Raw genomic sequence first — 24,953 nt, forward strand, 5'->3', positions numbered from 1 at the left:
CGTGTGTGAGTGCTCGACTGAGGGGCCATTGCTGTCCAAACAATCCTTGAAGCTGATTGAATCTACTAGCACTTTTGAGACAGAGAATTCCAAACACTGATCTCCCAGCAAGTGGGAAATAAAGCCCTGCTCCATTGCCAAGTTCCCATCAAATCCTGAAGGTACTGGGGGGGGAAGAAGTTGTGGGGAGAGTTTCTTGTGGACCATCCCACAGGACCTAGTAAGGTGGTGAAGCATGTCGGCCACACACTCGTGAAAAGAGCTGGGCCGACATGCTTCACCACCTTACTAGGTCCTGTGGGATGGTCCTGGGCAGCAAATGTTCACCAAAGAGTTTTCTCTGGGAAAAAGTGTGAAAAAAACTTGTTATGCTTTTTCACCTGTTCTTTGACCAGCTTGACTCATGAGTGCATTAGGAAGTGGCTTGGAACTTGAGGAAAGAGGGTGTTTGTGAGAGGGAAGCGCTTTGGGCTGGCTGGAGGGAACTAGCAAGGTCACACAGGACCAGCCTTGGGATGGGTTTTGGTGTTCACTTAATCAATCAGCCCCCGAGAGAAACGAGAGTCTGCAGCAAGGGGCTGAGGGCACCAAACCATGAAAGTGGGCAAGTCATCGCAGGGCTATCCAGCCGAGTACAAAGCACTGGGAAGAGGAGCAACCGGAGGTGAAAACATTCAGCTTAACAGGAGGGTCAGTGTGGGGGGGGGGGAGGGGAGGGTGTTCTGAGATCCACAGAAGGGGGTGGGAGAGAGAGAAGTTGCATATCTAGAAAATGGAATTGTTCTTATACTGTATAAGGGGTGGGGAAAACCTACTCAGGAAACCTGCCCCTTGTTATAAAAAAGAGGAGCAGAGGACAGACCAACTAGAGGACCTTATGGACCTTTTCATCCCTCATTCGTATGTGCAGAACCATGGAGAATACTGCAGAGCCATCGGGGTACAGCCAGAATCCAGGCAGCTAATCGGCTGCCAGTTCAGGACGTTTGCAGATTCTAGAGCTGATGAATTTTTAATGGCTGCTGCGGTCACTTCCATCTCACACCGTCAAAGAAAATCTTATAGGCCTTTAGCCTTAGAGCTCATCCATTTCTGAATGTCTATGAAAAGACTGGCTTAATTCCCTGCTAAACCTGGGGTTTTCAATGTGGCAACAGAGCTCAGCAAACATAGTAACCCTGAGCCTTTATGCCTCGCAAGTGTCTAAACAATTCTCCGGTAACACTGTTGTTGCCTGGAACTGGCCTTACTGAAATGCAAGGCAGAAAGCTCTCCGGTGCGGAGCCACCACCTAGCTACTGAGAGACACAGCTCCTAGCACATTGAGCCACGTGAACATCCACAGATTATCCTTATAATCTACAAACCTTGCTGTGGGTTTTAAATCAATAAGACCAGGATGCTGCCCTGGTAAAAGATCATGATAAAAAAAATCACTTAAAAGCATTTTCTTCTGTTTGTGAGCGAAGAAAACACAAACACCCCCCCCTTGGCTTTAGTCTGTCCCTCCACAAAGAAAGCCCTAATGGGGCTCATGCCTGACGGTAATCTTATTTTCCATATCGAGCCACTCTTCCGTCAGGTATTTCCCAGCAGCCATCGAGGCCCATCTCACTTCCATGATCTGCAGCTCTGCTCTCTTGGACTGTCCCCTCATAAGCCAAGCAAGGTTGATCCTGCTCACGGGTAGAAGGAACCTCTCCCTCCAGGACTATGCTGAGCCCCGTGCTCCAGTGGGATTGTTCTGGTGGAGGTACCACCTTTCAGGTGAGATAGACCCAGAGCCTGGCCACCAATCAGTATGAAGTGGCAATTTGACAAAAATCAGAATGAGTTATCCAAATGTCAGCACTTAATTGTATTCTAGTCAGAGCCCAAGGGAGGGTTTGGCTTCATTGAGCTAATCTAGATTTGCAGTTCATTTCTCTTGTTCGCTCGCTCTTACACCAAGGCCACGTCTACACTAGCGAGCTTACAATGGCACGGCTGTACCGATGCAGCTGCGCCGCTGTAAGATTGCTCGTGTAGCCACCCTATGCCGATGGGAGAGAGCTCTTCCGTCGACATCATAAAACCACCTCCACAAGCAGCGGTAGCTATGCTGGCGGGAGAAGCTCTCTCATTGACAGCGCTGGGCACACCACCACTTTTTTCCCCACACCCCCTGAGCGACAGAAGTTTTGCCAACATAAGTGGTAGCGTAGACATAGCCTTAGTCTTTCTGGCCAGTCCAGGCCTGCCCTTTAAGGAGTTTTACTACAACTCTTCCCAGTGGGTAGCAGGATGCTATTCTGGCACTTGAAAATACAAAAGACTTGAGTTTTCATTTTTTAAATCTAACATGTTGAAACCTGGGTGATGTGTGGATTTAACAAAGGCTTTGGTAAAATGGCACTATACATACTCCATGTTATTAGGCTACTACAGAAGTACACAATGTTCATAGCTTAGAGCCCACTTACATGAGAGCCTGCTATAAACATCCTCCCTGAAAACATTTGGGCCAATGGAGTTAACAGGATTGCCTGTACTTGGTGGAGCTGCAGCAACAATTACCATGATGTCTGATAGCAAATCTGTTCCGTCTACCTGCAGGTAGCCAGTGGAGAGAGGGGCCCCTTTAGGTTCAAGTTCAGATGAGAGACGGCAGCTCAAACGTCTCGAAGCTGAATATTGTGAAGAGTCAGGATTGGGTCCAGATTTGGAGCATGGCAGTTTGGATTATTTGGGCCCAGAGGTTTCCTTCTACCTGTTATAGACACTATTAGATCTTAGTCTAATAAAGACTCAGCAGTTCCCTGGAAATGCCTTCACGAGAGACTGCCCCAAAGGTCTGTAATACAAAGGAATCTGTAACGGAAATTGCCCAGGGAAAGGACTGAGCAAGAATACACAGTGACTTACTGGGAAAAGATTAGGGTGCAAATTCCACCTGGGGTAATTCTATTGACTGCAGTAGGGTTCTACACCAAGACTGAATTTGGCTTTAGAGCTGCAGAAACGTAGAATGGGTTAATGTTCTACCCAAATGGATTAAAGACTTTTAAAAATATATTATTCAGATGAGAAGCAGTGATGGCAAAGGAAGTCTCTTGGTATGTGGGGGGAGAAACACAATCAACAAGTATGTGGTTCTGAGATGGATGAGCTACTGAACTTCTTCCTGGAATCTGTCTCCAACAAGCAAAATAAAACAAAGTCTGGAATAGACAATGGAGACGGGATGATAAGAGGCAGGTCATAGAGTACTTGGAAAAGTTAAATATATACAGATCAGCAGGCCAGTAGGATAAGCACCCCAAGGCTTTTGGAGAATGAACTCAGTCATTGGATACCATTACTGGAAGTGATGGAGAATCAGGCTTAGCAAACCAATAGTACTACTTGTGTAAATGTCTATTTGAGTGAAGGGTTACAGGACTGGCCCCTCCATGATGGAAAGGAATGCAGCAGATACAATGTAGCTAGACTGTAGCAAGCACTTGATACAGAGTCTCACACATTATTACTGCACAAATGTTTCCAGCTGGTTTTGATATGAGCAGTTACATGGAATGAAAACTGGCTGAAGGGCCCTAACAAAGAGCAGTGACACCATCCGCTCTGCCTCGCAATGGCTGCAGGGCCCGCTGCCCCTTCAGAATGTTTTAATTTTAGTAAATACCTCTACATGGTCTGGAAAGGGAAATCGGAATCAGCACGTAACTGAAATTTGGCCCCAGTTCATCAAAGCAGCCAAGCCTGTGCTTAAGTGCCATTAGGCTTCAAGGTAAGCAGGTGTTTAAGTGCTTTGTTGAACTGGGGCCTAAATTGAAAAGAGTTGCAACCTTTTTCGGTAAATATCTATCATGGAGGCCTATCAAGCTGTGGAGCAGTCTTACAAGGGAAGTGGCGGAAGCCCCATTGCTCGAGTCAGATGAATAAAGTCCACAAGAATATGCCATAGGGAACAATCCTGAACTGGCAGAGGGCTGGACAAGGCGATGATCTAATGGGCCCTTCCCATCTCACTGTTGCTTTGTACTGTGTGGCATAGTCACAAAGTATCTCAGGTTCTGTATAACACACACTTTATCAGATCAGAATTCCCTTTCCCCTCCTGTGGCACATTTGTTCTTAACGCGCCTGTCTCTGTTATATTAGAGCATGTTGTTATGAAATCTCTTTATCTGCATAAGGTTATTGTGAGTGTCATTTAAAAAAAAAGAAGTTATATTGATAAATGTCAAATCTATACCCTGAGTTGGCTCAACAATAGCTAGTTCTACTTGATGAACTCACCTGGTTCTCAGAAAGACCCTATTCACTGGTTAATTGAATATTTGAATAATCTTTTCATTCCTGCAATGAATAAAGAATGTTGTCCAAATAACATTGACTCACTTCATTTAGAGACACTGCAGCAGTTGCAAAGACTCTGTCCTGTGACAAAGCAGCCCATCACACATACAGATATGCCTGGGATTATTTCTATGCCCTCAAGTGTTCTTCCTATTCACAGCTCCTTTTGTTTGGGAGAAGCTGCTGATAAATTGCAAACGCTTAAGGGAATGTGGGCTATAAAAGCCTCTCTTACTCCCCTCCCCAAGAGGAGCTGCTTCATGAATATAAGTCATGAAATCGAATGATAGGTCAATCCATTAAGGCTCTATTAAGCCCTTCTGTAGAACAAAGCTAACCTGTGCTGTCCTCATAAATATTGCTATTTTGAGAAGCCCTAATTTTAATTAAACCTCTTTACCTGCTCAGGAGAGAAATCTATTTAGAACTCAAATGGCAGCCTCTTGTGTCTGTGGCGTTGGCTTTGATTGTGCTGTGGCAGAGTGGTAAATGTGGAAATTCTCTTGTTAAAGGCAATTACATCCTACACGTAATATGCAATCCTGTTCTCTACAGCTGAGCCTGCGAAGGGCAAATTATACACACAAAATGATGGGGTCTAAATTAGCTGTGACCACTCAAGAAAGAGATCTTGGAGTCATCGTGCACAGTTCTCTGAAAACATCAGCTCAATGTGCAGCGGCAGTCAAAAAAGCGAACAGAATGTTGGGAATCACTAGGAAAGGGACAGATAATAAACAAGAAAATATCATAATGCCACTGTATAAATCCATGGTACGCCCACACCTTCAATACTGTAGGCAGTTCTGATCACCCCATCTCAAAAGAGATATATTAGAATTGGAAAAGGTACAGAGAAGGGCAACAAAAATTATTAGGGGTATGGAACAGCGTCCATATGAGAAGAGATTAAAAAGAGTGGGACTGTTCACTTCAGAAAAGAGACGACGAAGGGGGGATATGATAGAAGGCTATAAACTCATGAATGGTGTGGAGAAAGTGAATAGGGAAGTGTTGTTTACCCCTTCCCATAACACAAGAACTAGGGGTTACCCAATGACATGAATAGACAGCAGGTTTAAAAAAGATAAAAGGAAGCACTTCTTCACACAATGCACAGTGAACCTGTGGAACTTGTTGCCAGGGATGTTGTGAAGGCCAAAACTATAGGTTCAAAAAAGAATGGGAGAAGTTCCTTGAGGATAGATCCATCAATGGCTATTAGCAAGGATGGTCAGGAACCTATCCCCATGCTCTGATGTCCCTAGACCTCTGACTGCCAGAAGCTAAAACTGGACAACAAGGGATAGATCACTTAATAATTGCCCAGTTTTGTTCATGCCCTCTGAAGCAACTGGAACTGGCCACTGTCAGAGACAGGATACTGGGCTGGATGGACCATTGGTCTGACCCAGTATGGCCATTTTTATGTTCTTACTGCTCTAAGAACTTTGCATTATGGAAAGAAACAGTTGGATTTGGGGCAAAAGGAGACATAGGAAATACAGCGTATTGTTGCACAGCCTTCCTAGAAAGCCACAGAGAAAGAAAAAAAGAAGAAGAATGTAATATACTTAGCACAACGTACAGCAATAAAGGTATGTTCACGTCACTTCCGGGAAGGCATCTTTACTGTTTGCGCTAAACATGCATTGGAGACAGGATTTTAAACCACAGCCACCCTGAAGCTGGGGCTTATCACCCTCAGAGCCACCACTGACATTTCATCCACAGGAAAGGCAATGGGAGTTCAACAGAAATGCCCATGCGGGAAAGGAATAAGCCAAGCTGAGACTGCTGTTTCAGTGCCTCCCAGGTCCCAACCAAGGAGCAGAGGCACCAGTCTGGGAATGTTTCCTGTGAGGAGCCTGACATGGATTGGTTTGTTCACACTGGTTTGGGCTGGCAAAGCACCCCACCCTAATAAAACACTGCAACATTCTCCAGTAATGGCCTCCAGCCCTGCAAGGTACTGCGACCCTCCTACAATGTGTGAGGATGCTACTATAGGATTTCTATTATGGGCACAGCCGGTGTGGAGAGCAGGACCCCGGGATACTCCACCGCAACATCTGCTCCCACCGAGGGAGGGGGAAAGGGGCTAGGGTCTCCCCCAAACTCCCATCCCTCCTTAGATCGGCTCTGCCATCCCAAGCCACCAGCCCTTTTATTTTCCAATCTGGGTTCTGTTTGTGTCACAGCCTTATCACTGTTTAAACAGCAGATTATCATATTTCATTTTCTTGTACTTTAAAACAGCTTTTTCAAAAGGAAACAACTGACATGGAAGGTTATAGACGTGGTCTCGGGTGCCGGGAGCGGCTCCTTCTCATCAACTTTGGGCTAAGCCTCGATCACACACAGCCACTCTGAAGGCAGGGAAGCCGCCTCATTCCTGGACCCCACTGCAGGCTCAGGGACTGAATATGTGTCTGATCACCAGCATTTCCCAAGCACAGAGATGGGAGATACAGAAATCAGTATAAATCAGTCAGGTTTGAATAGGAGTGGCCTGCCGAGCAACCCAGTTAAACAAGATATATCCTAGAGCACGTCTGTTAAAAAATAATCCTATCTAATACCTAATTGCTATTAGGGTTCATAAACCCCCACGTACCAGGCCAGAATTTAGGAGTGGTACAAATTAGCCCTACTTATATCATGCTAATGTAACCGTTTACTCTGCTCACTGATCTCTAAAGTTGCTTTTCTCCTGCCAGAGCTATTAGAACAAATTTTGCCATCAGCTACATCCATGCCAACTCCCCACCTGTGGCATTGCACAGGGCAAAATTAAGCCCATGGTCTCTGAATGCAGATGAAACGTGGCTTTGTGAAATAGTGTGGATCATACTCTATCACTTCTCTCTCAGAGCAGTATTGGCTGATGGGAAGAGTGAATAGACCTTTTAAATAAGCACAGGTAGAGTCCCTAACAACTGGATCAGACCTCAGCCATTGTGCACCATAAAGCTGCACACTGGATACTTTGCAGACATGGGAATTTGCTAGTATTAAATTCACAGCTGGAGAAATTCTTATGGTATTAAGCCCTGAATGTGCCAGGAGCATAACCAAGTACTCTTGGTCAACAGCAAAACATGGACTCTAAAAGCTCTGGCTGTGATTTCCAAAAGAGCCTGAGAGACAGTTAGGAAACAGCATTGGTGGTGGGAGCCTAACTCCACAATAGACCAATGCAGCATGCAATGGTGTCATGATAATTAAAGGTGTACACTGCACATCTTCTGCCATGAGACGTTCCAATATTGCCAAGCCTAAGTGCGCAAAAATCATGACTGGGCCCCCCAAAGTCATGAGATTAGCTTCAAAATCACGATTATTTAAAAAATAATAATAAATGTGGGGTTCTTCTTATTTACTTTCTAGCTTCAGAGCTTTTAAGGTGCACACAAGTCAGGATTTCAAGCTCCTCTCCACAACTCTGAGGGCTAGAAGCTGAGATGCTCACATAATCAATCACTTGACTCCCTGAGCTGGAGTTTTAAGAAAATACCAGATAGTGTGAGACTTGTGATAAAAACAGGAGAGTTGGCAACGCTGGTTCTATGCATTAAATGTGCACAGAATATACCCCTTGGACTGTATCTACCTCTTGATTTGTTCCTGGAGCAAAAAGCATGTAAATATTTTCATTCAATGGAGAATATTTGTGCTCATTAAAGCTCGGCTCACAAAGTGCCGAGAAGTTAGTGATCCATTTGGCAATGAGGGAATCCAAGGTGTGACCCATTTCTAAGAGCAATAACCTCACAGCATTTGAGCTCATTGCCTTTGTAATAGAAGGCACACAACTTTACTACCCCACCCAGATTGTTATTCTGCCCTCCCACCCGTGACTCCTCACAGGGAAGTAGGCAGGACAGACTGGCTCAGTTTGCCGAAGTGAGCAGGGTCTCAATTTTGGGCTGACAATCTGGGACACCGCAAATGGGCCTGATTCTCTGAGCTCTTGCCCTCTGAAAAACGGAGGCACCTTCAAAGGATCCTGTCTGGGCCCCACCCCCCAGAATCACGCATCTTTTGAAAATTTAGGCCCATCGGTTTTTTTAAATCTCTCTCTAAAGGCCCTGGCACACCTTTGGGGGCTGTACAATGAACAACAACGAGACCCATGTTTCTAGGGCGAGAGGGAACGTGATCTACTGGGCTGAGGTGAGATCTGAGCGCTCTGCAGCCAACGGTGAGCCTGAGCAAGTCACTTCCTCCGTCCGTAGCACGGGGGTAAGGATACGTACCGGCCTTCCCGCAGGCCGGGGGAGAATGGAAGGTGTTACTCGGAGCTCAGGAATGTTGGCAAAGTACTTGGAGATCCTTTGGCTAGGGTGCAAAGTGCTAAACTAGCCAGAGGAGACATCCCTTACTATCCGCACCTACCCATGGAACACAGTGACAATTATACGCAGGCAAATAATCAGCCAGTGGACCACAGTCAGACAAAGCCGGCTCAACCCCCAGCAAGTGCAGCACCCGCCTTTGCAAACCGGACTTCATTTCCTTGGGGCTTTTGTTTGTCAGCAAGCAGGACAGGAAGGGCAGGGAGGAGAGAGGGAAGTGGGCGAGAAGGAGACCACAGGGATGGAGGGTGTGGGGGTAAGGCCAGGGGAGGAGGGAAAGGTGCTGAGGAGATGACTCAAACCCACAGGGATGACACTGGCTCTGACAGAGCTACATGGAAGCTTGGCAGTGCCCATGGCACTTCACCCAGGCAGGGCCTCCAGGCCAGGGTGGGCACACTGGGGGGACGCTTGCCCTGCGGATGTCCAGGCTGTACCTGTTCGGTGGCTAAATAGAGGCTGTCAGTCCCCAGAGCCGCCCACCCACCCCCTCACCGCCATGTGCGCGTGCCGGGGGACGAGGCAGCCCAGGCGGGCGCTCTGCCTGGCGACGGGACCATAGCAAGGTGAGCATTAGACGCCTGCAGGGTCAGTAGCAGCCTGCACCTGCAGCAGGCTCTGTTCCTGTAGCTGCGTGTTGCTATGGTAACTGCGGCAAGGGGTGGGGCTTTCGAGAGGGGAGGGGAGGCCAATGTACAAGCCAAAGGGGCTGGCAAAGGCTGTGGCAAGGCCCCCAGAAACGTGCCGGGCCCCGCAGGAGGGCCAGCTCTCCCAGCCCTACCCCTCGCAGCCAGTGGCGGCTGGCGATATTGTGTCTAGGTGAGAAGTAAATATGTGAATCAGCCTGAGTTACTTTTACCACAGACTCCGAGACGGTGGCTATATCATGAGAAATCTGCGCTTCCCTGCCCTGCATTCCTCTGACGCAAATCCAGCTAGATAGAGCCAGTCCCTACGCGAGGCTCCTGTCAACACGGCTGTTTTGTAAAGGCCCTATCAGCCACTTTGTTTCACTGCCCAAAACAGGCCCTATTTTATGCCTGCACTGGCCCTTGCATGCTGACCAAGGTGGGATCTCACCCACTACTTGCCTCTCGGCAGGACCACTGTTTTCTGGGGTTCCGGGGGAGAAAAGGTTGTTCTGGGAAATGATCTGATGAAAATAAAAATATTTTTGCTTTAAAAAATTCTGTGTGGAGCTGCAAGCCAAGGGAGGTGGAGGGATGTCAGTATATTATCTGGTCATCTAGACTGCTAAGCTTTCTGTTACGTGGCTGCACAGCGCCTCCCATGATGGGGCTCTGAGCCTCGACAGGCACAATTGAAATACTATTGTCTAATGCTCCCCCTGTTCACCCCAGTGCTCTCTGCAGGGCTCACCTCAGGGACTGTATTCACACCAGATGCCACATTAAAAATAACTAACTGTAGCTGCAGCATGGCCCTGTGTAATTCACTCAGCAACTTTGCTGTACAAGGACCCATCTTGCAAACATTTCTGCTTGTGAATATTCTTTACTCCTGTGAATAGCCCCACGGAAATCTATGGAATTGCATCCATGAGTAAAGTTACTCTCGTGCCTAAGTGTTTGCAGGATGAGGTCCCCGACCGGGAGGAAGAGCTGTGAATAACGTCAGTCTGCAAAGCCACCTCTCATTGTCCTCACTCAATTCTCTCCCTTAGAGCTCACCTCTGCTGCGCTGCCTGCAATAGCCCACCAGCGGGTGCATGGGGCCTGCTGCTTGTCACACAGCTCAGACCCAGTGGACTGTCACTGGGTGCCTGCCTTCACCTCTACGCTGCATCCACCCGCTGTCTTTCATTTTATACTGCAAGGGCCAGCTTTCTATTACTTGCCTGTATACAGCTCCTAGCCTGATGGAGCCCTGAGCCCTGACTAGGGGTGTCTAGACACTACCGCAACACAAATAAATACCCAACATAACGAGGAGGGATGCCAGGTGCAGAGAGGGGCACCGAGCACTGGCCAGAGACAGTCCCGGATCCCGAATACGCTCACACTACAGCCCCCGAGCCTGTGGAATGTCTTGCTGCTGCAGCTATCTAACAGCTGCTTTCAGCCCAGGCTGTGCATGGCCACTCCTCCCCCGGGGAGTGATGCCCGGCGACAGCACTAGCCCCTGGGAAACACCACCGTGGGATGAGCCTCTGGGAACTGGCGATGCTGCAAACAGCCCCGGGGCCTCAGGCAGAGGTGCTGCCTCCCCGAGAGAGACTCTGGGGACAAAGGTGAGGAGTTGCCATTTGATTTGGTTCCTCCTGGTTCTTGATAAAGCTACAAGCTATTTTACAAAGGTTTTTGTCTAATTAACTTAGCGCTTTGGCTGTTGCCAGCTCAGCAGGTTTATTTTCAGCATGTTTGTCTCTGGCGCTCCCTTTAGACTCTACACTGTAATCACCTCTCCCCTCCCACAGACTCACCGATAATGGCAGGTCACAGCCATTTTTGTGTGCGGCTCTGACCAGGTCTGGTGCGAGCTTCCCTTTAGTTTCCACCCCATCAGAGAGGCTTTGAATTGGGCTCGGCGACTCAGAGAATGCAGGGGGGACGTGCCCACAGCCCAGCTGCGCCCAGCAGGTTCTTAGACATCTTCGGGGCAGGGGGACACTCTGAGACCTATCATCTGTGCTGCTCCCTCTGGTCTTTACCGCCCCAGAAAACCACCACCTGCAGAACAGCCTGCAGAGCTGAGCCGGGAGAAGCACTGGCCCTATGGAACCTTTGATCCTATGCCGTCCCTCAGGGGCCCGGGCCATGGGGAAAGCCAGTGGCTCTTTGCGCAGAGAACGCTGGAACCATGAGCAGAAGCCCTCATGGCATATGGCCCTGCAGGGAAGGCCCATCCACTGCAAACCTCTGGCTGCTATTAAGGATCACCTCTAATAAAGGCTCTCTCTTGACTTCCAGCATGGCACCACCCGTCCCTTGTGGCAAACTCTGCTTCACCCATTTGCTCATGTATTCATTCCATGTCTTCAGTGCCCAATACCCGTCACCTCCGGCTGCCTCACATGTAGCCACCTCTGAGTGCCTCATGCCCTGCCACAGTGGTGGTCGGTTAACACCCTGAGTGACACTTTATACAGGCAGCACAACCCTGGCTCTGGCAGGCCACACAGGCCAAGTGCATCTGTCCAGAAGGCTCTAGCACCTGCTGTTCCAGGAACTCCCAGCAGAGACCCTGGCAGATCTTAGCCCTTGTGGGGATGACACAGGGGAGAGCTGGCCTCAGCCAGCCAGCAGGACTTAAACGTTTCTGAACAGCACCTTGCACTGAACAGGCCGAAGCGAGCAGGAGCCAGGGAATTGCTCAGAGCAGCTCACCCCAAAGCAGCTCTGAATCCCAGGACACACGTCAGTAGGAGCAAAGGGGGTTCATGTCTCTAGAAACCAGGCTTCCAATCTCTAGCTATGCCGCCCTGACAGGAGCACCAGGCCCTGTCTGTGTGTTTCTCCTGGCCCACGGTGCCTGAGCACTCCTCTACCCGTGAGCAGCGTAGGGACCCTCTAGCCCACCAAGTCATCTCCAGAACAGTTGGGAGGGCGCTTCCCAGCGCAGGGTGACAGGCGCACTAGCGCTGCGTGAGCTAGCGTGCCGAACACTAGTGTGGTCGAGGTGGCACAGGCAGTGGCTTGGGCTGGCCACGCAAGTATGCACCCAGGGGATCGGCGGGCTTGTAGTCAGGCAGCTGGCCCATGCCAGTGCCCATGCTGCTGGGCTATGATTTTTAACAAGGGGAGCTAGCCCATGTCTGTCTACCTGCACTGAGACACATGCTCCCACATACCCTGGAGGCTGTGTTTCACCAAGCTGAGATCCTCTGCCAGGGGAAGATCGGATCCCATATCCCACTGACTGCTTTGCTCCTGTGTGCATCTCTCTGTAGCTCCCCTGAATCTCTGACACCCCTTCACACTGCAGAGAACTGGTGCTTTGCAGCCCAAATTAAATTTAAAATTTTAAATTTAATGGAGATATCCCATCTCCCAGAACTGGAAGGGACCTTGAAAGGTCATCAAGTCCAGCCCCCTGCCTTCACTAGCAGGACCAAGTACTGATTTTGTCCCAGATCCCCAAGTGGCCCCCTCAAGGATTGAACTCACAACCCTGGGTTTAGCAGGCCAATGCTCAAACCACTGAGCAATCCCTTCCTCCCTCCCCCCCAGCCTGGTCCCCTTCTCACCACAGTGAGAGATCACTGTCTGTCAGAGAGCAGAGAGGTGTTTGGGAAGGATTTTCAACAAGGAGGCACAATGTGTCTGTGGTGTAAACCCCTTATCTCTGGAGGGGTTACCCGGAGGCGGAAAGGCTTCCATGGGACACACCGTGAGGAGATGCAGTCAGCTTAAAAACAAGTCACGTTCTGTCTGGATACAAGCTACATGGTTCTAGTCACGCAGTCCCACTGTGCCTCGCTCCCCCTGTGAATTGGGGAGAACCATACTCCCTTTCTCCCCCTCCTCCTTGTCTCTTTGGGGCAGGGGATGTCTGTTACTATCGCTTCACAGCGTGCCTGGCACAATGCGGCCTCGGTCGTGGCTGTGGTCTCTCGGTGCGACTGTGCCACGAGTAAATAACAACAGTCTCTAATAACCGCTCTCCATGCTCCCACCAACTGGGGCAACGCGAGAGAGCAGCCGCTCCGCCGTTCCCTTTGCTGGCTTTGTGCGTGAGAGCGCTTTGCATTCCAGCATCTCCCCCAGGCACCCTGCAGAACTCAGCCCCTTCTGGGGCACTTACCGAGACTGAAGAGTATAAGGAACTTCAAACACACAAACTCTTGTCGATCCACCTGGAGCGAATGCAAGTGTAGGACCAGTTCTTGTGCCCTCAGGACCAGGTTATTCAGGTTGGACCCTGCTTGAGCTGCGATTGTCGCCATCTCCACCTGAAAGCAAAGAAGGAAGCCGGGATCAGCGGCCGGGAGCATCACACACTGCAAGGGCCTGAGGAGCGGCGCGTACCCCACTGCGAGGCATCGTGCGGGGTCTAGACCCCACAGTGTCTCTTAGCTACGCCCTGCCTTTGGAGACGGCATGAGCTGCTCATTTTAAACCCCCCTCCTGCTCCTTGTCCTAGGGACGGCAAATAGCCAACACCACAGTGGGTCTGGAGGTGGACTTGAAAAGACTCCTCCGGTGAGATTCACCCCGCAGCACAGAGCCGAGCCACGACTTCAGTGGTGCCTAGGTCTTGTACTAGCCCTCTGCACCCTAAGGGTGTCCTCGCGGTGTCCCCCACCGCCGTAAGACTGGCTGAATGGGATTTAGAATTATTCCCTCTCTCTGGCTGGATTATCACAGGGAACTGGCAGTGGAGGGAAGGGAACAAACTCCACCTTGGCAGGGTTTTCAGCTAGCCAAACAATAGCTACAGGGCAGCGTGGCTGCATGCCCAGGCCATAGGTACTGGAACTAGCCACACCCCCTGGCTTGAAGCGGTTTCCATCATACGCAGGGTTTACAGTTTGGTTCAATGGCTCTCAGCGCCCCCACTACACACTGTTCCAGCCCCCCTGGCACAGGTGATGGATTTCCCTGATTCCCAGGAGGGCAGGGAGCAGCAGCCAATTCTGGCCTGTGGCTAAAACATTACAGGATAGAGGCAGCAGAACTGCGGAGTCAGGGTGAAATTCATCCCTGGGTAGCCAGTATAAACCCAGGAGACAATTTAAGCCCCACGGCATCCCAAACAGTGCTGCACAGGTCCTCTGGCCAGGATGAATCTCACTTTAGAGAATAAACAGGGGTAACTTGGAGACAAACAAGAGAAAATAGCAATCTTCTGTGTTATATTTGTTTTAATTTGTATTTAAAGAGGAAGCCCTCACTGCACAACAGCAATGCTGTCCTGGGAATAGCTGGAAGATCAGGCTGCGATTCTGGGGAGACTTTGTTCCCATGTTCCCTGCAAAATCTACTATTCAAACAGAGCTGGTCTGTTCTCACACCCAGTTTCTGTAAATACAGACATGACTGTTGATTTTTCTTATGAGAAACATTTTGCTCCAAACCCAAGAATTCTCCCCTGGCTGGAAGGCAGTACATGCCGGCCGCCTGTGCTCCGGGGATGGTTTGGGTCTATCTACAGATCATTATTTCTCCCCTTGTGCAAAAACAATTCCGGAACCCAGCAAAAACAAAACACCAGGCATCTGCTTGGGTCAACCTTAGTTCACGCAGGAGGCGGGACGGGAGGACCTTCGCCAGAGGGAAAGAAGTAAGACAAAAGTCACCCATTTTTTCTTCCCAGTTTGGGCTCCACGTAGCTGGGAATGCTGAGATTGTCTGAAACTACGGAGATGGATTTTGGTTCACATGGGCTCCCATCCTGGAGTCTGAAGTTCAAACGAGCCCCACCGCTAAGCAACCAAAACTGCCCAGGCTGGCCTGACTTCAGCCCTGCAAAGCCGCTGAGTTTCCAGTGGCTGCCATACAAAACCAGTTGGCCCATAGGCTGCAGAGCCGGGGAGGGGGGGCACAGCCCGATTACTTTTTGGCCAGGCCAGACCTGAGAGTGAGCCAGTGCACCATTTCACAACGTCACTCACTAAAATCTGGAGGGGGTGGCTGCATGGGCTGATGGGCCAGGGGCCGGGGGATTAGATTGCTGGGGGCGGGGGGGGGATTTAAGAGGGGGGTGTCGATGCCTCCCCCACTTTAAATGTTGCCCCGCAGCCCTTGAATTGGCCCAAGGCTCACCCAAAAGTGAACCCCCCGGCTGCCTCTAAACTCAGGGCTCCTGGGTGTGGCCGTAACCACTGGAGTCGTGAATATAGACCCCAGGTATGTGACGGGGATTCGCCGTCACAGCCCAGTCCACGGGATCAAGGCCAGGAAGTTTAAAAAGCAATCAGCTGCAAAGAAAATGATCCAGCCAGTTAATGAAGCCTGGCTCAGGCCCGCGGAGCTCCCAGAGACATTCTTTCTGCAGCAGCCAGACCGGCCGCAGAGGGGGCTCTGCCACTAGGCACATCGGACGCAGGGTCCGGGGGAATCTCCCGTGCTAGTGGAGGGTTTGGGTGCTGGGGAATCGTAATTTACGTGGAGGTGTCTGGAGAGGGAGCTGGAGAGAGGGAAGGACACTGGACTGGACAAGGAGGATGTTTGGGAAACTGGCATCCTCACAGGGAAGCAGACAACGAATGACTCTCCTTCTGCAAGGACAGCGTTTTGTTTTTATTCACACACCAGTTCAGGAAGGCTGGCCTTGTAGGAAAGGGGATCAGGATTGCTGGCTCAAGTCCTAGCTCCACCCTGCATGACCCTGGGCAAGTCCCTTAGCCTCCCTGTGCCCCAGATCCCCTCTGTAAAACGAGGATAAAAATGCCATCTCTGTGCTCAATTTAGGGGCGGGGACTGACTCTGACTATGTGTTTGTGCAGTCCCCAGTGCAGTGGGGCCCAGATCTGGGGTGGCGCCTCTAGGTCCTACCATAACACACCTAAGAACAATGCAGGGCTCTGTTACTGTTTCTCTTTACATCTTGCTGCCTCTGATCCTAGAGAGATGTTACCAGACCCACAACTAGGGCAATGAAACACATTTAATAGCAACAGATTAACCAGCAGGCACATGGTGCCTTTCACGTGCTTTCCTTTTGGATTAAAAACACTGGTTCTGACCCAGCGAGGAAGCAGTGGAATTTCTGATCTCAATTGGGTGAAAACAAAAATGGCAAAGAAAAGTGACTTTTCATCAATCCCCTTTGGGAATAAATGGTGAGAAGGGGAAGATTTTCCTTTGCAGAAATATGGCAGATTTGCAAATCCTGACATGAACAGGGGCAGCAGAGTTACAAATCGGGAGGGAAACGGTCCCCATATCACCCGGCTCTGGTTAGTATCCCAAAGCATCGTCAGAGGCACGAGGCTGTTCCACTCTTTGTGTCCATCAATCCATCTGCAGCAATAATGCAGGCTCACTATTAGCTATGCTCTCCCAACCCCTTCATGCTGTTGCACCACTTAGCAATGCAGGAATTGCAGTGGAAAGGCACAGTCTGCTGAAACACTGCAAGGCTTTTCCCAACAAAGGAGAGGACATTACCTCCTGGCCCGTCACAAGCAGCATGCTGTGCTCCTTCCCGTGCTGCACCTGCCTGTAGATATGGTCAAACACCAGCAGCTCACTCCAGCAGTTCTGCAGCAGTTTCATCTGATCACCTACCTGAAACACAGTTGCAAACACAGCCATTAAAACCTCTCAGATCTGCTCACAGGTTAGGGACCTGGCAACACAGTGCAGAAGGAAGGTTGGACTTGGATGCAAAGTTGTCAAAGGATGAGGTCTTGGATGCTTTCGAAATGAATGAACTCTCCCCACTCCCACCCCCCAAGCCCACCCCTCCGTCCAGCGTCTCTGAGGAGAAGCGGCAGCAGAGTTCCCTCTGCTCTCTGACATATCGCCCACCCTCGGCTCATTCCTCAAGCCCTTCCTGTCACTGCCGGTCCATGGCCCATTAATGCATTGTGACAGTAGCGTGATCAAACGCATTCCTGGCTCCTGCAATCGGTGACAGGCTGAATTCACATTGTCAGCTGCAAAAGCCCACGTATGAATCAATGTCCGATTTGGTGAGGGCCTCAGTGAGCTTCCCACGTCTCACCCTGTCCCACAACGATGCACAAGGAGCACGTGCTGGAGCAGAATAAGACAGCTCAGCAGCAGAGGCAGCTCCCAATAGGGCTTTCCTCACGTGCAGTGATCCCCAGCAAAGCAGAGCAGTCGGTCAATTTCCCTTAAATACTGTATTGATTGGCCTGTATACAAAATGCACAATGCTATTAACAGAGAATTCCCCTGCCCCCGCCCCCCCCAGTGCAGTAGCATTGGGTGAAACAGCATAGCTGGAGCCAAGGTGCATGCGTGTATGTACACCTATAGATACAAATGCACACCTTAGCTCCAGCTATGCTGACTCACCCACCACTACACACACATATTTATACATGGCTTTGAGTTTTCCAGCTATGTTGGGTCATGGTCCACATCCCACAGCCAGTGCGCTGGAGAGATATGGGTCTGCATGTGTGTTTGTGGGCTGTTCTGAAGTGCCAAGATGGAAAACAAACTGGTGGACCAGAAAGCATTTTACATTTACCAGCTGGAAGAAGGGAATGTAAAGCACTTTGCATGGAGAAGCGAAATGCAGTTATCTGAAGTCAGACAGCATGTGACCAGCACAGAAAGGCAGGCTGGTCCAGCCGTCAGGCTTTGGGCCATTTCAAGTTGGGTGGTTCTGGTTCAGTCAGCTGAGTTACTTCTTCCCCAAAGGATCAAGGAATTAGAAGCTGCCCCTGAGTGCAAACAGCAAAGAGTGAAGGGCAGATGTTCAGTACAGCAGAGTTGGGGAAACAAGAGTGGTCTTGTCACTGAAAGAGACACAGCGATCCGCAGGCACCACTGTGACAATTAACATCTTCGCATAAGGAGTTAGTTTGGCACGGCCTCACTTTAAAGAAATACATCAGCTAACTGCACCCTTAAATTTGTTAGTCTCTAAGGTGCCACAAGTACTCCTGTTCTTTTTGCACCCTTAATCTAACCCAACTCCTCCTCATGCAGCAGAGCGTGGCAAGAGGCCTTCTGCCAGCAGGACGAGCTGTTCCGTGCCCTCACTACATTCGGCACAGTTGGACTAGTTGGACACTTGATGAGCTGAAGTGCTCTGTGAGGGCAGGTCAAATTTTTGCTGGGAATAATTTCTGTTAAGCAATTATCGAACGGAACATTTGACCAGCATCACCCCATTCTGGTGGGTTAAAACAGGTCAGGTGCGAGATTTGTACCTTGTTTTCTGAGCATGTACGTGGAGAGAAGCAGCATTTAGCCAGCTTGGTCCCCATGGCTTCGTGGTACTCCTGCCTCTCCTGAACAGCGTTTCCATGGAACACAATCGGTGCCAATTAATTAAAAAACCCACCTTGTGTGTCTCTGCATGGAGACTGATGGTGTCAGGGGAGAGGCAGAAATACCCCCCAGCTCTGGAGTTTGTTGCAGACAGCAAAGCTCCTGGCGTGTCATTTTCAGGGGGGGCTCTCTCATTTGGTGTGCGCAATCTATCCCAGCATGCCCTTGGCACGTCACTATAGACGTGTCTGTTATCACTACACAGGCACATACAAAACAGACTGGATTAGACCCCGGGTCCATCTAGTGCCTCCGTTTTGCGTTCGTTCTTCTGGGCCTGCGTGCCCCCTAAATCCCACCAGAACCCTTTGCGTGCTCAGGAGGGCCAAGGCTGTGTCAGCCGTCGGCACAGGGGTGAATTTCACCCTCTGTGCACAGTGAGTGCTGGTAGGACTGGCAGTGACTCTGTGGGGACACGGCAAGATATTCACACCAAGCGAATTTAGAATGCGGAATCGCCAGAATTCACCTCTGCCTTTTGCTCACCCAATCAGGGAACAGAAACTTATGTGACTTATGCAGCTTTTCAAAAGATCTCCAATTTCAAGCAGTGTCTATTGGACTTTTCGCAGCCGTCCAGCCCACCCGTTGCCTGAAGCATGTTCATCTGAACCATCCAGGGGGTATTTTCCAACATGCAGATACATTTGTGGAAGTTGCGATCTGCTTGTGGACAGTCACCTAACAGGAAAGCGCTAAATCTGGTAAGTGAAACGTTAACTGCGAACAGCTCACTCCACTCCAGCCAAGGCTCCTGTGCTCTACTCCCTACGCTGGTCGAGTAACTTCACAAGCCACATGGAAGGTGACAAGTCACTTACATGCTATGTGCCTCAGTTTCCCCACCTGTACCATACATAGTATGTAATAATACCGCTCTTCCTTCTCTCCCTCACAAGGGGGCTGCAAGATTTAACTACCATTTCTAGCACTATTGATAAGCCCTCCAAGATAGACAGCCTCAAGAATGTACAGCGGCTGGATTCTACCTGCAGTCTGCAGAGGTGTGTCTCCTCTGTACCGTGTCTGCAGGGACTGCCTGCTCCTCTGAGCCTGTACAGCACCAAGCGCGTTGGCAGTGCTCAGTGAACCCTCAGGATACAGTCCTGGGAGCTCCTCAGACGAAAGGCACTACAAGGTGCAGAGGTACTGAGGACACGGGAGGTTGCATTGCACTCAGGAAACAGAGACCCACACGGTACAAGAGAGGGAAGGAGCCAGCCACTGTGCAAAGCAAGTACCAAGCTGGGCGACCTCCACCCCCACCCGGCTTCGAGACAAGTAAGCTTGTTTCATTCACGCTCTTATCAGCACTGGTTTGCCTCCATAAGGCAAGAATCTCACACAACCCGTGCACAAATCTTTAACAAAATGACTCTTGGACGCAGCCCCTAGCCCAAAGCCGCTGGGAGTGAGAGAATGCAATGTTGTTGTTTTACACAAAGGCTTTGTGTCTCCCGGGAGGGAGCTTTGGCTACTTTTTAAATGAAAGAATACAGTGTCCATCCTTCCCTGGCCCAGGAATGTGGGGTGGAGATGGCCCGTTTTGGGGAGTGTAGTTGACTCCAGGCCCGGAGAGCATTCTGCAGGCAGGCCTGGGGGGTGCCTGGAGCTCAGGGAGGAAATGCAATCCTCACCTTCAGGGCAGGCAAACTGTATTTCCGACTCCAGGACTTGCAAACCGAAGTGACCTCTGCCTCTCAGGAGCCTCTTTTCCTGCCTCCAGGCATTCTTCCCAGCTGCTGCCACATCATCAGCAAACTGCAAACCACAGCAGCCAGCGTCCACAATAAAAGCCAGGTAGCGCCGATGCTGTGAGGCACCCCGTTTTCGGCATGTGGGCACCTCTGGCTCCTTTGGGACTGGTTTGCCCCCTGTTCCTGTTCAAGATTGTACACAGTATAGAGCGAGAGGAAGCAGTAATGAGGCTGTCTCTGGGAAGATCAACAGGGCCAGGAGCATCTGCTCACAGCTGCTGAACAGAGAGGGGCTCCTCACTCACTCCTTTAACAGAGGAGAGAGGAGAGCTAAACCCGAGAGCCAGGTGCTTAGCTGGAATAAATGGGTGTAACTGAGCATCTAGTCCCAAAGCTGCAGCTCCCAACACTTCCCAATCAGGGCCGGGTCCAGCTTTTTTGCCGCCCAAAGCGGCAAAGAGGAAAAAAAAAAAGCCATGATCAGCGGCTGCTCTCCTGCGCCGCTTCATTCTTCGGCGGCAATTTGGCAGCTGGTCCTTCCCTCCGAGAGGGACTGAGGGACCCGCCGCCGAAGACCCGGACATGCCGCCCCCTTCCGTGGGCTGCCCCAAGCACCAGCTTGCTGCGCTGGTACCTGGAGCCGGCCCTGTTCCCAATGGCACACAAGTTAGGCCCCACCTCTGCGGCTGGACTTGATTTAGGCCCATTGCTAATTGTGATCCAGTTCTACCCCCTGCCCACAGACCCCCATTCACTCAGTTGGCTCTTGTGGGCTGCTTGTGGAACAGAGCAGGGCGGGTTGCAGAAATCAGGTATCGAGCGACCAGATGCCACCTACTGAGAACAGGTTCCACGTTATTATGTTTAGAACCGTACGTCTTTTCCAATATATATGGCATTAGACTGGAATGTATCCAACCAGCCACATGCACCAGACAAGGATCCTTCTAAGGGATCAGAATAACTGTAAGAACTAGTCCCCTTTTCAGGTTTAAATGCAAATAAACGTGTCCAGTGCAGCAGGCACAAAATACAGCTTTTGTTTTCAAAAAATTACAAAAACTAATACAAATGTTTTCATGATTTAAAAAATAAATAACAACTGGAACAGTTATTAGTTTGCATTTAAATGTCTCCCCCTCCACTCCACCCCGGATTGGAAGCCCAAACACTGCTGGCCAGGCAAAGAGAAAATAAACAACATCTGAAATAAAAAGCAAAGTCGGGGGGGGGGGTAATTCTTTCATCATGACTTTGTTGACGTGCTCAGGAGATGAGATTGCTGCACAGACACCCTTTAATTCTAGGAAATCTGGGGCTAGATTTTCTCACAAATCCTGCTCTCACCAAGGCACCACGAGTGTTGCCAACTGCTGCCATTTTTAATCCAGTCTGTTGTGATCTTTGGTGTTTTTCAGGAATCTTCGAGAGCCAGGGGAGAAATGAGAATCTCGGCTTTCGTTTAGAAAAAGATGTAGAAGGTTCTGGCCCTCATGGAGAAAAGCCTAGAAATGGGGGCTCTGCTGACGAAAAACCAGCAGAGAAATAAAAAGCCCCCCCCATTTCTTGTTTAAAAATCTCCTCAATTTTAATGATTTTGGGGGGCCTGGCTCAGGGTTGGCAAAACTGAGACTTTCAGACACACTCGGCACCCAGCGGCTCCTATCGAGAACAAAGAGGAACCCCCCCGCCCCTCCCCCCCCACACACACACACGCATGCACACACTGTTCTCTGTGGGAAGTGCTCGGGGCTGCGCTCTTGTGAAAATCTGGCCACTAGAGCACAGAGGCCAAGCCATGCCATGGAGCAGGCCCTCCTGCTCCCCGCGCTGGTCACACTCACCAGCCACTGTGCTGCCCCTGGTGCAAAACAAGCAGCTTTGGGCAGGGGAGTTCCCCGGCTCCTTCGGCTCCGGCGCTCTTCCCAGAGGGACTGGACACAAGTAAACTCTTCTCCAGCCCTTCCCCTCCACGCCCTCGTCCCCCATCCCTGCCCCCTCCCTCTCCCTCTCCCCCCACCTCCCCAGCCCTCTGCCAAGCCTCCAAACATGCCCTTCTCCCATCCCAGCAGTCACCAGCCGCCCACTGCCTGCTTCCTTGCTCCAGCTGGCCCCAGCTCTTCATGCTGCCCATGCAGAGCCAATTCCTCACTGCCCCTAGGCCCAGGTGTGGCCCATCCCCACTCTCCCTGCTGGCTCCTGGGAGAAGTAAGGAATCAGCAGCAAAGTGAGGGGAGACAGCTGGGGTGGGCTTCCCCCGGGTGCCAATCTGCCCTGCCTCCTACTGGCCACACACTCTCCTCCCCTGGGGCTGCAGCCCTAGGGCCTGAATCTGCACTGGCCAGCACCTCGTGCGCAGGGAGCTCACACACTCTCCATCAGGTTCGGCCAGTCTCGGACAGCCGCTTTGGACAGGTGCAGAGAGCTGCACAAGGTGCTAGGCAATGGAGAACCAGGCCCCTAGCAACCACCGCTAGGGAGCAGCCAGACGCTGCAGGGTTAATTGCTATTCTGCGTCTCTCTCCCTGGGCGCCCCGGCTTTCCGCGGGGTGAAGGACACTGCAGACATGTTGCTTTGTTTAACGTGCGGGTGGGGGAAGGAATTCTGCCGAGATCTTACCACACTTTGCTCCATTGTCAGCCCAGCTGCCAGGGCCTGGGTTAGCAAATCACCAGGATTTGGGCAGTGAGGAGAGAGGACAAAACAGCAGAGCTGATCCTGTTTAGACCGGTCAGGCACCTGAATCCGGCCTGCGTCCTCTGCTCTGGGGAGCAGGAGTGAGTCACTAAGGCTGGAGTTCTCCCAAGGGCCAAGCACACTGGGTGCATGTTGAGGGCTGAGCCCTTTGGAAACCTGGCCAGGAGTGCCACGGTGGGAGCTGCTATTGGAAAGCTGGACCTTTGTCTTGATGCCTAGATGAGTCCTGAGCTCTTCTGAAATCTGAGCCCCAGTGGCAGGTGCTGAACCCCTGAACATCTGGCCCTGAGCTCTGGTGAACATCTGGCCTTGTGAGACGATACACTGTTGTCAGGGAAGGAGGAATGGGAGAATTAGCAGATGATGTGTGAACCTCAGGAGTTCTAAGTTCTGTAGTGAACCTAGAACTTGTGGGGTTACAGTGGGTCCAAACCTAACAAGCCAAAATGAGTTTCCCCCTCCCTTTTTCTATAGGCTGATCCATCTGGTAGCATGAAGGATCCTGGTTCTAAATGATTTTGTGAGTGGCTTTCAATCCCTACAGGGAAGCCACCCTCGTCTTATCCATCAGGAGGGAAAGAACCCACATTACTGTATGCTGTGGTCTACCGAGCTGCAGAGCACTTTGGGGTGAGATAAGAGGGAGGAAAGTGTATCATGAATATGAGGAATACCTCCACCGAGAATGAATTCAAGTCTATTAGAAGAGCCTTGCAATGCCATTGCGTTTGCTGCTTTTAATAGAGGGAAGACAAATGCAGTGTCATGGAACTGGATAATATCGTCATTCTGCTGAAAGGGCTGCAATAAACCAGCGTCTGTAGATTGCAAAGGGAATAGACATCAGACAAGAAAGAGCGTTATCATTTCTGTGCCCAGCAGTCTTTGAGAATTACCTGGGTTTATTTGTGAAATGCTTTGGGTGAAGTTCGAGTTCAGGAGAGACGGACGGACGGTGCTGGGTACAGACAGACAAAGTGCCGAAAGCCTTTCCTGGTGCTTCCTCCACACTCCCCTCTGCCAATGCGGCTGGATCCTCCCCCCCGGCACACCAGCTATGCCAGACCTTTATTCCAGCTCTGCTAGTGTCCCTGGAATGCACAGCAGAATGTGCAAACCTTTGTTGTGACTATACGTGGACCCAGAGGGCTTGGAAGTGGGGCTACCAAACTCCAGGATTCAGTCGATAAACGCTGTCCATCCCTACTAAATACATGGTGAAAAATCAGTGGGTATCCGGCGGCCCCATCACATGTGCGCTAGTGCTGGGAGGGACCCACTGCCCTTGAGCACTCTAGTGCTGCAGAGAGTGTAACCTGGTGCCTGCCCTTCCTTTGGGGCAGGGCAGGGGGAGGGTGGAACTAGCAGCATTACAGGCATGGCTGAATGCCCCCGAGGAGGTGTGTCCACATTGGTGTGGTTATGGAAACACCACACCGTTAAAACCTGCTTTGGATTTACCATGTCAGTGGGATTGAAATGTGTTTGAACTGGGTTCCAGCATCTCTCAACAGCCTTGGACTCTGCAAGGCAATAGCACGGTTCAGACATGATTAAAAGCAGTTTAAATCCCTTCTATGCTGCAAGATCAAACTGCATTCTACCCATGTCATGCGCTACCAGGTTATAGCAGGGACAAAAATCACAATCAAACTCTCTGAACTCCCAGCATCTGTATGTAAAGGCTCCTTCCCTTGGCTTTCCCCCTGCCCATTGAAACATGCCCATTGACTTTGGACCATCAGCCCCATGAATCTCAGTTGTTGGGGCTTTGCTTTGGTACATCTCCATTACAGATACAGAGGGTAGAGCTCCACAGAGAGACCATCTCCATAAAACCTGTGAATTACCAATCTCCTCTAACAAGAAGAGGACTCTTAATGGATGGCCATTCATAAAACAGAATCCGTCAATCATTTCTTGC

The 24,953-nt window shown here is 50.5% G+C and overlaps 1 protein-coding gene across 3 annotated transcripts in view; it reads right to left on the reverse strand.

Annotated features, from left to right (window-relative positions):
* NR5A1 (nuclear receptor subfamily 5 group A member 1) overlaps positions 1 to 24,953 on the reverse strand; it is a 66,178-nt gene that overhangs the window by 4,706 nt on the left and 36,519 nt on the right. For all 3 annotated transcript variants that reach the window (XM_065572602.1, XM_065572603.1, XM_065572601.1), the window contains exons 5-6: positions 16,772 to 16,887; positions 13,464 to 13,611 (exon numbers count right to left, since the gene is read on the reverse strand). In XM_065572602.1, the coding sequence (XP_065428674.1) occupies positions 13,464 to 13,611; positions 16,772 to 16,887 (264 nt within the window). The remainder of the gene's footprint in view (positions 1 to 13,463; positions 13,612 to 16,771; positions 16,888 to 24,953) is intronic.

This window comes from Chrysemys picta, chromosome 18 (genome assembly GCF_011386835.1).
Source record: "Chrysemys picta bellii isolate R12L10 chromosome 18, ASM1138683v2, whole genome shotgun sequence".
Classification (NCBI taxonomy): Eukaryota; Metazoa; Chordata; order Testudines; family Emydidae; genus Chrysemys; species Chrysemys picta.